Source organism: Lineus longissimus, chromosome 15 (genome assembly GCF_910592395.1).
Source record: "Lineus longissimus chromosome 15, tnLinLong1.2, whole genome shotgun sequence".
NCBI classification, from domain to species: Eukaryota; Metazoa; Nemertea; class Pilidiophora; order Heteronemertea; family Lineidae; genus Lineus; species Lineus longissimus.
In genome coordinates this window covers 10,047,838-10,066,292 of record NC_088322.1, presented here as the reverse complement: position 1 = coordinate 10,066,292, position 18,455 = coordinate 10,047,838, and the positions used below count along the sequence as shown (strand labels likewise).

General features: G+C 40.8%; 1 protein-coding gene across 13 annotated transcripts in view; it reads right to left on the bottom strand.

The window, feature by feature from the left end:
* LOC135499917 (myosin-IIIa-like) overlaps positions 1-16,984 on the bottom strand; it is a 48,914-nt gene extending 31,930 nt beyond the window's left edge. For 11 of the 13 annotated variants that reach the window (XM_064790966.1, XM_064790975.1, XM_064790974.1 and 8 more), the window contains exons 1-13: positions 16,861-16,984; positions 9,993-10,240; positions 9,490-9,659; positions 8,933-9,137; positions 7,185-7,261; positions 6,056-6,201; positions 4,531-4,596; positions 2,839-2,929; positions 2,385-2,660; positions 2,054-2,242; positions 1,795-1,945; positions 1,406-1,457; positions 712-913 (exon numbers count right to left, since the gene is read on the bottom strand). In XM_064790966.1, coding sequence (XP_064647036.1) covers positions 712-913; positions 1,406-1,457; positions 1,795-1,945; positions 2,054-2,242; positions 2,385-2,660; positions 2,839-2,929; positions 4,531-4,596; positions 6,056-6,201; positions 7,185-7,261; positions 8,933-9,137; positions 9,490-9,659; positions 9,993-10,137 — 1,770 coding nt within the window. In that variant the 5' untranslated portion in view covers positions 10,138-10,240; positions 16,861-16,984. Of the gene's footprint in view, positions 1-711; positions 914-1,405; positions 1,458-1,794; positions 1,946-2,053; positions 2,243-2,384; positions 2,661-2,838; positions 2,930-4,530; positions 4,597-6,055; positions 6,202-7,184; positions 7,262-8,932; positions 9,138-9,489; positions 9,660-9,992; positions 10,241-10,844; positions 10,934-10,953; positions 11,119-16,860 lie in introns of those variants that run through there. The other 2 variants (XM_064790967.1, XM_064790968.1) reach the window with 2 other exon arrangements.
* Positions 16,985-18,455: the final 1,471 nt, after the last annotated feature.

The window sequence follows — 18,455 nt, the reverse complement described above, 5'->3', positions numbered from 1 at the left end:
TTTTAGCTCCACCCGAGAGTGTCTTGGTAACTCAACCAAGGTCCGAAGCCGAGGGTTCAATTTCTATTCTAAAATACCTCAAACTTAAAAAGATAGGCCACGAAATAACTTGAATATGTGCGAATTTGGCAAATTCCATCCATCGCCTGCCCGGAGCGCCGGTAGCGCCGTTGTTTACATTATGTTACGGCAGCCCGTATAGGAAGTCCGGATCGGCTCGCTCAAGTGACGCTAAAATCCGCGCAAATGGGCTATTTGGAGCGTTTTTCTCAGCAAATATGTGTAGTGCTCATTAAAAAACTTAGGGTGGTTGATGCTTCCTTGGCTGATTTGTGTTTGAAGCAGTGTTTTGAGAGCCTCAAACTTCTGAAGTGAGCTGTGTGCATGGTTCCACATTTTAGTGCAACCCGAGGGAACTTTGGTAGAGCATCTTGGTTGCGTGTCCAAAACACTCCACTCTCAGAACGAGGCTTATGCATTTTCCATTTAAAAGTTGACTTTACGGTACCAAGGTATTTTAGAATAGGTATCTCAGGCCTGGTGACTAATAAGTCTAGGATTTTTAGACCAAAGGGGGGGGGTCATTCACGGTCATACCTTAACAGGAGCAGAGGGAGTTGCCCTTTCTATCATTTTTATCTTTTTTTGCTACCATCGATTGGTCAAATAAGAACCCACAGTTCCCAAATAAATGGCTATTTTGCAACACACCTGAGGTTTAAATCCGATAATCTCGAAACAATGCTGTATGGTCTTGAATTTGACCTTGTAGATGGACACATCCACGGGTGTCGGGTCAGAATCTCGCAAGTATCGGAACTTATCGCCCGGCTTCATGAAGTATTTCCCGCTTTTATCTTCATGTGACAGGTAGGCCTTGGCGTAGTATAGGACGTGGAAACTCTGCTCTCCACTGAAAGGAGGAAAGAAAGTAGAATAAGAACATGCACATGGACATTGACATATTAGTCACAGTGTCCATTTTATTTCCTTTTGAATGGAACTCAGTTTGAACCTGAAGCCCAAGTTTTCATTCTTTACAGGCAGGAATAAAATTCATGTTGAGCCAGTTTTCCTTCAGATGAAAATCTAGTATTAAGTTTACTTTTATCACCCCCAATGAAAAGACCATCCAGTTTGACTTAGACACTCTATATATTTTCCAACCTCTAAATTCCCATGCCAAGCACCTAGCAAGACGGCAGTTTTTCCCCCATATTTTCAACTTAGCAGGTGGCTATTAAACCTACTGTCTTCATTGGAAAGAGCTACCAACTGGACTCGGAACCTTTGACAATCCCTACACATGGCGGACTTCGTAACCACTTGGTCACAGGGATGTGATGGTGAGGCAATAATTTATGAATACATTTTTCTTTAGCAATAGAACCACAAGAACACTCACTCAGCTTGGTGTATGACTCTCGACTTCTCAAGGAGATATTCTGACATCCGCGCTGAAGAAAAACGGAGAAAATTTTTTTTGAAAAAATAGCCAGACCCCTTAAGATGGAAGCCATCTAGGTTTTTTGATGACACGTCTTAGCTAGATTTCTAAACAAATGATGTAGTTCACATGCAGTCAGCCAAATCAAATGGCATTGAGACCTTGTTCTGGCTTTGTCGTAATGGTTTTGCAAAATAATTGCCAAATCGACTCGAGTTTATACATCATTACGGAGGAATCACAGTTTTCATGCTTCCATTGAAAAAAAGACACAAAAAAACCCCATCTGAAAGAGCAACAAAGACAACCATTCCCAATTTCAATGAAACTATTGACCATGACCTTACCTCCTGTGACCTTGCCCTGTGTCGTGAAGGTCATCTCCAGGTACTTGCCAAACCGACTTGAGTTATCATTAATCACAGTTTTCGCATTTCCAAAGGCTTCCATCAGTGGGTTCACCTGAAGGATACGCTCCTCGAGGCTACGGTTAAGGGCCTGCAATGAAAAAGTCATGATTCATAATGCCCAGGTTTCAAAAATCGTGGTAGCAGTGAAAGTGCAATAAAAGTCTTTTTTAAAACGTGAATAATTTTATCAACTTACCTTTCCTAGCTGCGTGAGCTGCTGCACCAAAAAGTTTGCACTTTCCGTCTTCCCAGATCCCGACTCCCCGCTGATCACAACGCACTGGTTCTGTTTATTATGCATCATCGCCTGAAACGCCTGGTCGGCCACGCCATAGACGTGCGGTGGATTCTCTGACTTGCCGGCATTTTGGTACTTTTGGGAGTACTGGAATATAAAAGTATGGACCATGATGCCACGAGAAATTCCAAGGGAAGGTAAATTTAAGAGAAGAGCGAGTCCCTTTTTTGTAACGGTGCAGAGAACACTGAAAAGAGGAGAACACTGCAATGAGGGGAACACTGCTTACCTCATTGCTGTAAATCGTCAGCGGCGTAAAAGGGTTCACGGCCAACAAGATGTCTCCGATGTACGTGTAAATCTGTGAATCCTTGTATCTGTTGTACAACTGTGTGACGATAATATCCTCGTCGAGAATCTCAAGGGTTGCCAAATCGTCCACCGTACTAATCATGGCTTTGCGTGATTTGCGTTTTGATTTCAGTCGGCCATGTTTGGTTGTGACGTCAGGTTTGTGGATGATGCGTCCGACTTTGCGGATCATCTCCTCCAACTCTTTCGTGAGCTGAAAAGAAAATCATACAAATCAAAAAGGGGTGTTAATAAGCACAATCTTCTCACGACATGGCGATAAGATATCTTGCAACGTTAGCCTCATGAACAGACTCTGGCTGGTCATCCTGAGTAGGTCAACTCCTGAACTTACTTACTGAAACAGTTTGAAATCTGAGAAGCAAACTCACCTCCGATACATCCTCCGGGACTTGCTTGATGAACGGATGCTTGAACAAGTCACCAATGTGAGGTCGCTTCTCAAAGTCCTTCACCAGACAGCTAGAAAGGAACAGAAATGGTCAAGAGAATTGCCCAAGGGTACAATGAACCATAGACTGACTGATGGATGCATGTTTGCATAGGTTACTGAGGAATCATTTTCCAGGACCACAAAATCAATAGCAATATTCAAATTGCTAATAGCACTTATCTATTTGATGAAAAATTAAAAATCCCTCATAATTATTATTGGATTTTATATCACCATGGTATGGCATGTTATCATTTTGAACTGATTAATTCATGAAGTATTCTCAATTTCCCACGTTGGGCAAACATACCTTTTTTGTCCCCAAGCAACCTACCCACTAATGACTATGTCGACAAAAGTCACCTACATGTATATGTTCATATGTAATGATCACCTTTGATCAATTAAATATCACATCAACACGCTAAAGGCTGGTTACGAAGTTCACAGGAACAAAGCTGTTTAAACAAATGTCACAGATCGCTGCCGGGCGTTTACAAAAATCTATAAAACTGATCATTGTTATTGGTCGTTCAGTTGTCATGGTTACCAGCGAATGGAATCGTGAAAATATGTAGGGTGGAGACTTGTGACTCTAATCTACTGAACAAGAATATTCTCACGGAACTTTATCACGAGAATATTACGAGGGCGGGTCAATAAGTTTTAGCAATAGGGCATTCATTTCAAAAGGGTTAATCACTGACTTTTGACAACAAGTTTACTCCAAAGATGCAACCTTTATGAGCACATCTGTGTAAAATTATCAAACAATTATCAAGATTTCAGTTTTAAATGTGACGTGTTAGAGTTAAATAGGGTTCACATTGTCACTTTTCATGTTTCACTTGTCACGAGTTAACTGAATTGGGCTTGATAACACGACGTGAGGGTGAAAAGTGACCTCGTGAATCATATGTCGCCCGCTCTTTGGAAATGACTTGCTCGTTCTTCATGTCGCGCGTGAAAAGTCACGTATGAAAGTGAACGTCATACGTGACTTTTCACACGCGACATGAAGAATGATTAAGTCATTTCCAAAGAGCTTCCAAAGAGCGGGCGACATATGATTCACGAGGTCACTTTTCACCCTCACGTCGTGTTATCAAGCCCAATTCAGTTAACTCGTGACAAGTGAAACATGACAAGTGACAATGTAAACCCTATATGTGACCCGTCACAGCAAAACCAGGCACATGTCGCTCTGAGCTTGGCAGCTTGAGACGGACTGTTTGATCAATTCTCTATTGTCTGCCTTTTGTGAAATATGAGCACATCAATTTCTTCCATTATCTCCTGGTGTCACTTTGGCTCATCTTCTGTGCAACATGTGCCTGGTTTTGCTGTGACGGGTCACATATAACTCTGGCATTATGCCCTATATAGTGAACCATGTACAACTTGATTGAAAAGCCATTATTAACACCACCACGCAGTGGATTCTGCCAGACTGTTCAATATAACTTCTAGAAGGGTGTGGCCACGGTATGCATTGTTATTGTTATTTTCAGAGACATGATTGACATTCAGAACCAAAGTTGTTATCTATCTGCACACGTCTCGAGTACTTTTAGTACCAACAGATGATTAGGAGCTCCAGATTATTTTTTCTTCAACATGATTAACTCACCTTCTTACAAAATCTTGAAATGACGTGGACCAATTCTCAATATTCTTAAACTTTGGTGGTGGATTTCTGGAAGGAGAATGAACTGTATGAAATACATGCACTGTAAGTGCAAACATGCAGAAACTGAGATTCCCTTTAAGAGTGTGTATAGCATGCTCTCTTCAGAACCACATATGCCCCAACGACAAAAACAAAGGCGAGAAGCTCAAGATATCCCAAGTTTCCACTGATAAACACACAAACGCCGGTAAAACGTAATATCTCCAACTGACATGACTTGATGTCAACATAATATTCGGTTTTTGAATTCAATTGGCGGTTAACCCGAGGAAGAAGAAGACTTACAATAGTGCACCCAGGACACGCCAAAGACTGCCGAGTAAAACAATAAACACAATCTTGAGCCACACTGTATACAGCAACAACAAACAACACCACAGGATGTCCTCACTTTTGCCTATTTTATATATACTGTATATCAATAAAACAAAACATCCTTACGGACATGAATGACAAAAACACACCCTTTCCAATGCCCCAAGACTGGACTGCTAGTTTAACAATATAACACGACCTCCTACAGTCTCACGCCCCAACATCCGTCCCATGTTGTGCCTCATTAATAAAACACAAACACCCAGCTGCTACTTCAAAACAATTAATCACAAGATAATTACCTCCTTCTAGGAATAGATCAATTTCTTAAGACTTTTTGCAAGATAATGATTTATTCAGCATCATTGGGTATGAGCACATTCATGATAGCACGTTTCTTCCCAGAATTTATCACCGTGTGTGCCCAACGACGTAAACCAATGCCTTTTTCACCCAAGCATTTGGCGCCCAATGACGTAGATCTACAGCGGTCAGACTTTGTGTCACCCCGAAAGTACGACACCATCGCCATTGCCAGTGTCATCAGAGCATCAGGGAACTCAGAAGAAAATCACTGCTGCAAAATCACTGCTGATGAATATCAAACCAGTCTGACATTATTGCATATGTAGGATGATGGATTTTGCGTGGTTTTAAATCGCATGCCTCTACAATAACAATTTCAAGTCTGCACTGTACCTAAGAGGTGTGACATTCCATGATCAGCATGCTTCTTTCTAAGTGCCTGGTCTGGAATTTATAAATCGTATTGATATCATGGATGTGTAACAGGTTGAACTAATGGCCTTAGAGGACCTTTAATTGATATTTGCCCACGCATCAGAATGTGGAGTCACAATATGGTATCAGCTCGTCCAATTGCATAAATCATCTCAAGACTGAAACTCGAGTGCTTTAGATCTGCTCTCTAATGAAGAATAGAGAGGAAAGATGGACAATTTGAGTGACAAAAGGACAACCTACAGGCAAATAACGAACTGACTCTGTCAATTTGAGTGACAGAAAGTCACCTACCTAGGTATTCGAGGGAAGAATAGAGAGGAAAGATGGACAATTTGAGTGACAAAACGATGACCTACAGGCAAAGAACGAACTGACTCTCAATTCAAGTGACAAAGAGTCCACCTACCTAGGTATTCGAAAGAGTGCCCTCATAGGATGTAAATCTGTCAGCGGAGGTTCTCCGTCTGCTAGCTCGATGGCGGTGATACCAAGCGACCATGTATCGCAGCGGACGTCATATTCGTACTCGATTTGTTGCTCACAGGCGATCACCTGAAAAAGAGACAATCGGAATGAAGATGTGTTGGAATTTTGTTCGAAACCAAACCCACCCCTACCAAAAGATTCACAATCATTGAGTTGATTGTTATGTATTTATGTTAGAAAAGGCTGACTTCTTGCTTCAAAACGTCTCATCTGGCTACAACATACAAATGGCACCTGCTAGGCTAGATCATCATCATGGAGTTTCATTTCTGTTTACCCCTTGGAATAGTACTCCTACTTTTGACTCATTTTTAAGGTCCGTGTATTCCAAAGTGTTTGCCTAGCGTCTACCATACAATCTGTACACATTTCCGGCAATGAAGTCCAACTGAGAACTGCGATGCCGACAATAGTACAAATACACCACACGGTTAAACAAGGTCCCAATATGCAGCCTACATGCAGTGGAACATATCCTGTAGCAACATTAGCACCCTGAGTTACACAATGAAGGGGCGTGATATACACCTACCACATTTAAATGTCTGGTACTAAGACATGTGTCCAAACATTCACAAACAATTCTCTGCAGTTGGACTCAATCTTGGAACTACCTTAGTATCGCAGATAACATTGAAAGAAATCTTGATAGATATCTTGATGATTGTGTTGGTAAGGAGGGGGTGGGGGTTATGCATGTGGACCCCCCATAGTCAAAGTCGTCATTGCTAAAGATGGACGAATTCTTCTTCTACATTAGACTCAGGCAAGGAAGTCTTGTGCATATCAAAATACTAAGTTGAGAGCCGAGTGTCACCTAGGACTCCCTAAACAATATTAAGTGATTTTCAATGGAGAGTAGGAGGAAACCTACTCCATCGAAGACATTCACCCTCTCTATCATATAATTATACTAGGACAGACGAGGAATCGAACACCAGATCTCCAAGGAGACATGTGCTGATGTTGCCACTGTGCTAAATCGACACCCTTGACCGCATTGCGCATGAGTGATGACAATGTGACAATCAACGTGAAAGAGCACTCACCTCGGGGGCCATCCAGTAAGGTGTTCCAACGGATGTGTTCCGTCGACCATGTGGTCCCTGTAGGTGACCAGAGACACCTGCAAATCGCATTCAAGAAGTGAAGTATTGTGGTATTAGAAAGTGTGATTATCAAATTAATCAGGATGACATTTGTACGTACTGAGTCATTAATTTTGATGAATTTTTTTACATTTGTACGTACTGAGTCATTATTTTTGATGAATTTTTTTACATTTGTACGTACTGAGTCATTATTTTTGATGAATTTTTTTACATTTGTACGTACTGAGTCATCATTTTTGATGAATTTTTTTACATTTGTACGTACTGAGTCATTATTTTTGATGAATTTTTTTACATTTGTACGTACTGAGTCATCATTTTTGATGAATTTTTTACATTTGTACGTACCGAGTCTTCATTTTTGCTTAATTTTTTACATTTGTACGAGTCATTATTTCTGATGAATTTTTTTACATTTGTACGTACCGAGTCTTCATTTTTGCTGAATTTTTTACATTTGCACGTACTGAGTCTTCATTTGTGATGAATTTTTTAGTTTCACACATAATGACTCTCCACTTTAAACCTGCCCTATCGCATCTTTTAACACAAATTTGCCTGAAGCCCAAAACACTTGAGATAATAATATCGCACAATTCTAAAAATAGAAACTCATCAGCGATATTGAATAGCCAGAGGAGGTGACTTTTTAAACTTCATGAAGTTGTTTGGTATAAAATGCAATTATTATTCATCATACAATTGATTTCTCAATTTCATGATTGCCACCAGCATGATATGTGGGTGGGGTACCGAGAGGCATGGAAGAGGTTTGTTCTTGTGACCTTACGCTCCCTTAAATTGCAGTACCCACAAGTCAGTTCTAACTGGTACCAGTAACACATAACAAGGTCGCGCTATTCATACCATTGTCGCCAACAGTCAGGTATACTTGTGAAAATGACACAAGCTGCGGCAATATCGGTCGTTATGATGGAAAAACAATCTTGTGACATCACAGGATGTAAATGACGGCCACCTTTGGCGAGTGTGGGGTTTTTTTGTGAGAAAGGCCAGCCAAACATAAATGGGCCCATGGAAACCATAGCTAACCGGATATCCACTCAGGAGTTTCCAGGTTATTTGAATTTTTACCGTGATTACAGTAATGAAAAGCAGTGCTGCTTTATTAATCTACTTTGGTGAAATTGAGACGTTGTCATAAAGAGTACAGGGTATCATGACACTCAAAGTGTATTTCTTGGCAGATCTGAGATGGCCTATATATCAATTATTCTGCCCCCTATGACATTCAAAACACCAAATGTTGATTGGTTTCCTTAATTTGCAATATACTCCAGTAACCATGCCAATGGCACGAAATCAGCTGTCATGCAATTTGGTATTCTCACATAAGTTGTGGTGAAAAGAACTTTAATTCATGCGTCGATTTCCTGTGGCTAGTAAAGCGCTGCCCAAACAAGCAATTGGAAGCTCCCTGCGATTATCATTTGTGCAACAAAAGGATTGCTTGTCTGTGGGTAAAACCAGTAATTGCAGGAATTTCAATCGCTCGTTTGCAGGGCTCTTTAAGGCATGAACCTGGCACCAACTTAGCGCTTGAAATTTTAAGCAAGTCACTTAACTTCAGGGCCAAATACTTCCACTAACATCACCAAACCCTGACGGTCTAAAAGCTGCCATATTTCCACAAATCCCAAGCGACAGATAATCTTTATACTCACCAAAATCAACTAATTTAATCCGCCCGTCACGTGTTAATAGAATATTATGTCCCTTCACGTCCCGGTGCATGACGTGACTCTCATGAAGATACTTCAACGCGCTCATTGTCTCTTTGATAATGTGACCGATCATTAGCTCCTTTAGCCGCGTGCCCGCCTTCAACTGGGACTTGGCGACCTCAGTGACAGACCCACCACTGCACAACTGGAAGAGGAGAGATTATTTGTGCTGTAAATCTTCCCGAGGGGCGGGCCAGTCGAAGAGTGTCCAACATGCAATCTGAAGATCGTCGGTTCGAGGCCCAGTACTTTCAACTGGCCTGAAATAGCCTAGTGTAGCACAGTATGTACGCTCCTTGGTTTCGTCATAAAAGTTTCTGGATGAAGCCAGGGAATTTATGCAAAGCGCTTTGAGACAATACAGTAGCAAAGAATAAAGCGCTATATAAAAACTTCCATATTTCTTTCTTCCAGTAAAATGATAGACACACTTATTGCATACCAGTAGGCCTACACGTTTCCCATTTTCAGGTTTTACTTCGATTCGAGAAATTTACCTCCATTGCCAGCCACAGCTGGTCTTCAGCCTGTGGGTCCCGTTTAAGAAAGCAGCCATGATACTGGGGCAGGTTTGGATGGTTGATTTCTTTCAGGACCCGGTACTCCTCCTCAATCTCCTCCAACACCTCATGGATTGTCTCCATTATCTTCATCGCAACTCGCTCCCCTGCAAACACGAACGGCACATTATAAAGTACCGGTATATAGAATAGCAAACAGATCATCGTTGTTTTGTTCAGTTTGTCTGGAAATGACACTTTCCCCCAAAGATCTGCCTATACTGTTTTACTGACACAGTGACTGTGTCTTTCTACCAATATTCTTGTGCCTCCGAGTCTGGGCATTCCCCCCCCCATGTCCCCTCTCCCGACTCCCACCAGCTCACATTCTCTGGTCAGGTCTGGTAGGGGCCAATGTGGACAACATTATTTTTATACTAACTATATGCATACCCTACGTCATCCCTGTATAGGAACCCTTCCCATTATACCCAACTCACCAGTATTCTTCTGCCTTGCAGCATACACCTCTCCGTATGTCCCCTCTCCAACTCTTTCCTCCAGCTCCCATTCTTTGGTCGGGTCTGGCAGGGAGTTGAAGTCGATGACGTTACTGTTATACTGACTGTACATACTATGTACCATCTTTACTCGATGTTATGGATGGAATGTTTTCATTGTTTTCAGGAATGTTACGAAGTCATGCAAGAAATATTGCCTTACGTCCCCATCGTGTTTATTTTCAACTCTGAAAATAGAAAGACAAATCATATTTTAGACCTTCGGGTGAAAAGAAAATTCTAGGTCATCTTATGCCACTTGTAAAAGACGTGCGACTTCAAGGCCACGTCAGGTGGGCATATCCAAAACAAAGAAAATAAACACAACAAAAACCACAAGTAATTCAGCTATGCTTTTATGAACATAAAAACGAACAAGTTTTCAAGTGACATTTTTGAGAATGTATGGCGCCATCAGGTATGCAGGCATGTGCTTGATATTGTAACATGAGCACCTTCAAGCCTACAACTTCACTCTGACATGCATGGTATGCACTCAGTTGCACACTACAAACCTTTGCACTGGCAGTCATGACAGTTGGAAAAAAATTGAGAAAAGTAGTTTTCGATAAAAGTAGGCCTAATGTTTGCTCGGGCAAACTAACTCGCTTACCCAATATGTACATGGAATTATGAGAGAGAATAAGCTATTACTGGGCGTGATTTACAAGCTCATGCAACAACGCAAACATTGCTGCAATAACCTGTGATGATTATCATGTACAACAAAATCTCCTGTTTGCAGAGACCGAGTGGTGACCAGTTTTACCAAAAGTCAAGACATACACTTACTACAGGTACCGGCAAAAAAAAACTTTGTGAAATGTCCATCAAGCCATTTTTATGTCCTGTACTGAAATAATGTAATTCCAGAAAAGATATTGAAAGAAACACACATCACCTTCTATCCAAAATCAGGGAGCTGGTTATCCAGATACTCCAAATTCCCGTGAAAGGTTCGCACAAAGCACTCTTGGTAGAAGACAATAACCCTCTGTCAAACAATTCGTTACTGTTGCTGTCAAATGATTCGTTACTATTGCAAGAATAAACTGGGTGGAGTTACAGGTAGCTGAGAAATGTGACGTGCATTGACCGAGTTGACCGCAGCTGCTTGCGTTGGATGGGAAATATCAATACTGCGTGGATTCGTATATAAATGGGACTGGAGCGTAAAATTGGTAGCCAATGTGTGGGCATTGTAGGCCTATGCAGGTTTTATACCTTCACTAGGGGTGAATTGATCATTCAGAGGAAGGAAAGGGGATCCCGGTACTTCACAGTCACGGTCAAAGTCCTCGTCGATTTCAAACACTTTTTTCAAACATCAAAATTTCATGTTATTTCATCTTGAAGTTCCTTGCACCTCACTACCCCATATTGATTCGACAACGGTTCAATCAAATTTGGCCAGTTGGAAAGTTATAATTCACTACATGCTCAATTTTTCTCAACAGGTCACATATAATACATGGGAGTTGTACATGTAGGCTAGTTGCTCACCGTTTGCACTACTGCGCCAGGCCAGCTGAACTCTGCATACAATGGGCCAACATTGTATAAACCATAATATCAAACCCCACACAATCGTCAGCTTTATTCACAGTAAATTCCATTAAACTGTTGTACTGTGTACATACTTTTCGATGTCATTCAGCTCTCAATGAAGTGTCTCAAACCTTCTATTTTGCCCTAAATCTGCAGTTAAAGGCCTCATTCATTCATTTAAAATCTGAACATTTTCAACCTGAACATTTTCAATCATCAATGCACCAAATATTAATTTCATCAATGCAGAAACTTAAGTGTAAGTTGTGTACAGGAATACAATAATGCATACTGATACATGCCAAGTTTCATCCAATTGGCTTGTCTTGTTACTGCACTATGGTATTATTACCTGCAGGCCACATGCAACTAATGTAAACAAACCGACATGGAATTCAAAAGGGGAGGTGCCAGAAATATGTTCTTTCAACGACAATACTTGGAATATCATTTAGTCATATTTTTGAACGAGCCATAGTTCAATTGCCAACAGCATGTATGCTCTCTTGATCAACACTTGAAATCAACATAATTGAACTGTAAATGAAAATGACATACATATGTTTAATGTGAAATTTCAGTGCTGTGATTGATCTGCAAGCATAGGAAGACATGTTTGAACTACTAGACATTTTATTTTGAACTTGAAGGCATGTCTTTCCACACGTGAGTCTGTGAGATTGGGAGACCAACTGACACGTAGTGTGTGCATATCTGAGACACTGAGAGGCCTACTGACACATGATGTGTGCATATCTGTGAGACTGAGACTAAGAGGCCTACTGACACGTAATGTGTGCATATCTGTGAGATTGAGACTGAGAGGCCTACTGACACGTGATGTGTGCATTATCTGTGAGCCAGAGAGAGGCCTACTGACACGTGATGTGTGCATTATCTGTGAGCCAGAGAGAGAGGCCTACTGACACGTGATGTGTGCATATCTGTGAGACTGAGACTCAGGGGCCTACTGACACGTGATGTGTGCATATCTGTGAGCCAGAGAGAGAGGCCTACTGACATGTGATGTGTGCATTTCTGTGAGACTGACAGGCATACTGAAGTGTCGACAGAATTCCAGTTCTAACATGGAGTCAAGATGTGACCAGATGAAGTCCTACACACACACGTGCCACTGCTGGCTGCTACCTCCAACTAATAGAATACATATAACCCTACCGACCACAAACATGAAAACTACATTAGCGAACTTTAATGGAAATTATCGACCCAGTGTCATTGCGGTCAACACCCTTTTAAATTACTCGTAAATATCAATGTAAGGGAAAACAATGTACACAAGCTAAACATATTTGCCTTTACCTCAAAGTCAAATTGATTGAGAATATCAGGATAACTGGAACAGGGTCGATATCAAATTATGTAAGATTTCAGAGCTAATTGTATACATAAGTTCACCACAAGTTTATACCAATCATGCTAACACATTTCTCTTTCCATGTCATTGGCGATTGCATAGGTGCAGGCACCAAGTTCAAGAAATCTCTATTTTATTTCTCAAGCAGATGCCACCAAAATGAAATAAAGAGATTTTCCAAAGATGACAAGCGATGTACTTGTGTCAGGTATCAAACTTTTATATTCCGGTCACGTAAACTTCCTCCTTTGACCACATGAAATCAACATTCGAGGTGTAAAATCTAATCAAGACAATCTACGGACACCTTGACAACCCAGCTCAGTCATTTCATTGTCGCCAAAGTGACCTACATGCTACATCAACTCGATACATTAATCATATTATGTTCAAAATACAATGAATGGGCAAAAAATCAATCCAAGGTCACCATAATGTCACATCAACGTGACACAAGCTGGCAGTAATAACAAGGGGTTTCATATTGTCCTCAAAGACAATGGATCAATGGATTAAACCATAGAAATAGAATGAGAGAGCAAGCTGTGCGTCGAATAAAATAATCTAGTTTAGTTTCACCCTTTGGTTTGGTAAGACCATTTTTGAATCTTCAAGAAACGGAAAATATTGCGCACCAGGCCGTTCAATACCATTCAGAATGTGGCAGTCAGTTACACTTACATGCACTGTCACGTGACATCACTCCTTGCTGAGACAGTCAGTTACATGCATTGTCATGTGACATCCCCATAACTCTGAGTCAGTTACATGCACTGTCACATGACATAGCTGTGACAGTCAGTTATATGCACTGTCACGTGACATAGCTGTGACAGTCAGTTTCATGCACTGTCACGTGACATAGCTGTGACAGTCAGTTTCATGTACTGTCACGTGACATAGCTGTGACAGTCAGTTTACTGTCACGTGACATCACTCCTAGTGGCAACACAGACAGCTACATGTACATATGTATAGTTCAAGCCACGTCTCAAAAAGACCAACAGAAATAATGTTTCTCACGTGAACTACATTGTACATGTATAGTTTCATAATAGGGTAATACAAGAAATAAATAACATCAGGAAACAAACATCAATATCAACATCGCGGAAAAAATGCAACATAATATTTTTCTGTTGACATGTTCGATATTCATACGACTCACGTGTGACAATTCACGCCACCTCAAAATGACCAACAAAACTAACACAATCGCTGCGATTGTCACGTGAACTGCGGACACGGAAACAATATCACGCAGCGGAATCAAGCGCCGATCAATCACCAATACGAGCCACACCTAATTTGATGATCGTATCGCATTGATTGCGATAGATCTGTGTAATTCTCGATGATTGAGGTACCATGGCAACACAGGTGACTTTTTGATAATTCTGACATTTCTCACACCGTATACAGTGAGAATGCGGAAGATGTCGGTGTAATTATGATTTTGGCTTATCAAGGTGTATATGACGTACACAATTGTTCTAGTTACACAACTGTTCTAGTTACACAATTGTTCCAGTTACACAATTGTGGGGGGAGGTTAGAAAGCATCCTGATTCTCATGTGATTGTGTCACCACTATCGGGTTAGCGACTAAGCAATCTCAAATCCTTGTGGGTCAAGATGGGTAGAAAATAGCAAGGATAAGGTTCAATCTTTTCTCGATCAGGGCTTATTACTATCCGGTGCTCGGAAATGCCCTACGATGGGCAAGACTGCAGCCATTTTAACTAGTCTCACAGACAAAACATATTAATAGTTATGAAGACTTTTCCAGTCATTGTGTGATATGAATAAAGACTAGCAAATGCTTTTACTCCGGTTTTGTACAGGAAGGCCTAGTGTAAATGTACATGGAGATTTAGATAAAAGCATTTGCTAGTCTTTATTCATATCACCCAATGGTTGAATGTTTTGTGTCTGGTCGACATTGAATCACAGAAGGCTATTTCAAGAATGGCAACGCTAACTGATTCTATCATTCTTTTTGACTGGTTCTTGGTACACGCTTAAATTTTTCCTCAAAGATTGCAATTTTTCTTGATTAAAAGTCAGGCATGACAAATCATCGTTCTGCCCTCAAACATGGCTGACCATGAATGCACTCTAGAGGTGTGACGAAAATGTCATTAAAAGAGACTTGACAAGACAGCAAGCTTGACAAGATGTAAAATTGTGTTTTTCCAGGTCAATTGACCTCTGTATCTCATTTGGATCAGTCCAGCGTTTCTCAATCCCTGGGGTACGAGTGTCCTTTAATAAGAGAGGTTCTGATGTACTATTCTACATTGAACAGGCCTTTTTTGCCGTCCGTAACTTTCGACTTTATACTAGACAACCTTTCATCCTATTCTTCAATCAATCATACGATTGATTGAATTATCAGTCAATATAACATATGACAGGTAGCGCCCAAACCACACCCATCGCATTATTGTAGCCATCTTCTTCTTAGCAATGATATTCATAGGTTGATGTTGTTGGATAGTGGGATTAGCATTAGCATAGCAATAAAGATATTCATACATAATTTATACAACTTCCTCATCAGGCAAATCCCAGGGACGTGCAATCTCCCCTCGACAGAAATGTCTTTCTTGTTTCACCCGGCACCATGACATATATTTAAGAGCCAGTCAGCTTGGCACTGCCACTGTTGATGCGAAATGATGAATAGGCAAAATGATGAATAGGCAAAATGATGAATAGACAAAATGACGAATAGGCGAAATGATGAACAGGCGAAATGATGAATAGGCAAAATGATGAATAGGCAAAATGATGAACAGGTGAAATGATGAACAGGCGAAATGATGAACAGGCGAAAGGATTAATGGAGCTTTAATCCTGCATCATAATCAATATCTCATAGTCCAGTGGTTAACACTGCTGGGCCCGGATTCGAATCCGGGGAGAAGCCAGGATTGTTTTTCTGGATGAACCGGTGTAGCTTACAAGGAACTAAAATTCTAAAATTCCTGGCTCTTCACAGTCCTTAAAATTTTGGTGGCTGACTAACGGCACAGCCCATAGGTCACTCTAAATCACTACATTTTACAATTATGCCCCTTTGCATGAAATGTTGAAAAGTTGACCCCCCCCCCCCCCATACCCCACCGCTATCTACAGCAGATGAAAACTGAATTTTTTTTGTAGGCGAAATGATGAACAGGCGAAATGATGAACAGGCGAAATGATGAACAGACGAAATGATGAACAGGCGAAATGATGAACAGGCGAAATGATGACTAGGCGAAATGATGACTAGGAAAAATGATGACTAGGCGAAATGATGAACAGGCGAAATGATGACTAGGCGAAATGATGACTAGGCAAAATGATGACTAGGCGAAATGTTGACTAGGCGAAATGATGACTAGGCGAAATGATGACTAGGCGAAATGATGACTAGGGCAGGCGTAATGATGACTAGGCAAAATGATGACAAGGCGAAATGATGACTAGGCGAAATGATGAACAAGCGAAAAGATGACTAGGCGAAATGATGAATAGGCGAAATGGGTGTACGCGAAATGGGGGTACACCTAAAAGACACTTACAACCGAGGTTCCTTATATCTGGTGTCTATGCCAGGGCAGGTTAAAGACCTCACCAAGTGAGATTTGGAGTACAATGGATACATGAGGAATAACTTGAGAGTAAGTAGCTTGGTATGGTATAGATTTTGGAATTTTTGCATGCACTGTCTGTCTTTTGAAGTCGCACCAATTTTACGATTCCAGAGTCAAGCAGACCAGTTTTCCTCACTTTATTATCATACTACTGTCACACTGATAGCCTACATAGATATTAACTTACTGTGACGGTTCGATTATGATTGGCATCAGAAACGAAAAATATTGTACTCACCAAAAAATCATAAACTTCTTATATTTTATCTGAACGTCTTTAAATCGACATAAATTCCACAGAATTCAGGGAAATATTGAGAAACGGGTGTGGTGAAAACAACATTAAATGACGAGTTTTGCACTTATGGCAATTTTAGATACTTTTGAACATCTACTTGCCTAGTTTTCCCGATGGGCGTCACTGTCTAACCATGAAAAATGTGATGTCCAAAAGTCGGTGTAGTATGCACCGAGCATTATCTGTGAGTTATATGAAAAAAGTTCTCAATAAAAAAAGATGTATTTTGGCATAAATAATACTATTCACAAAGCAGATCCAACTTTTATCCCATTTTAAAGATTTCATTATGTTCGCTTTTGAAGAAAGCAATAATTGTTTTGATGTTTACTTATTCATATCTTGAATGCATTTTATTGTATTCTTTATGCCAAAATACAACTTTTTTATCTAAATATTATTTTCAAATAACTCACGGCCAATGCTCGGTGCATACTACAATGACTGTTGGACATGTTTTTCACGCTTATACAGTGGCGCCTCTATCGGGAAAACTGGGAAAGTGGATGTTCAAAAGTCTTAACCCTTACTGATGAAGGTCACGCACGGTCAATGTTATATCCAATCCGCGTTAGCAGGTCATGTGATCTTTGATTTTTCGCGGGAAATGAAATTGTAAACAAACGCACGTGCGCAGTTCAAATGGTGAACAATATTCTTGGTGTTTTGAAAAGGGTTTCTTAAAGGGGGATTATGGGTAGGAGCTGGGGGTGAAATTGGTGGTAGGCCCTATTCATTTTACTAATACGTGCAGTTAGGAGCTTCAGCCTTAGGGGTCCTCCGTGGTCCTCCTCCCCAGCAGAAGAACAACGGGCCACGTATATAGATCCGTATAATACTTGCCGAATCCGTACGAGTCCGTCACTATCAAGTGCTGCCATCTGAGCTAAATAATTTTGAATGAAATAAAAAATCACGCCCGTTTTTAGGGCTGTGGATGGTTGTCAGATGTTGACCGTTAGATCACAGCTTATCTGAAGGATGCTTTCTTCACGTTTTTATTTCTACTGTTATCGACACGAGCTTGCAATTAATAGGCTAGCCTATGTCGATTGTTTATCAGCGATTCACAAAAACTGTTTGAATTCATATCGAGCCATTATTTCATATGGGAAGGCACATGTCTTGAATGTCTCCCTGTAGAGCCCCGGTCACAACCAATCTGATGGCAGAAGCTGTCACAATTATGATTTCACCATGCTACTAACACACATTAGTCGGTCAATTTGACACATACAAGCTCTTCCGATTTGCAGGACCCCCCCCCCCCACACACACACACCCTCAAAGTGCCTACATGTAGCTGTCACTTTGGCAAAAGTCATTTTTGAAAAACACAAGACGTCGATTTGGGGCGAAACCACTGGGTCGAAAAGGTCACGGGGCGAAACGACTGGATACCGGTCAAAAAGGTAATCTTGGCGTCCCAGGCAACCACTTTTTACAGGAATAAACTAGAAAAGTCTTCATTTTAGGACACTAGGTTTGTATTCCGATCCTATAGCCTACTTCAAGAGATTTTGTTCTGATCCTCT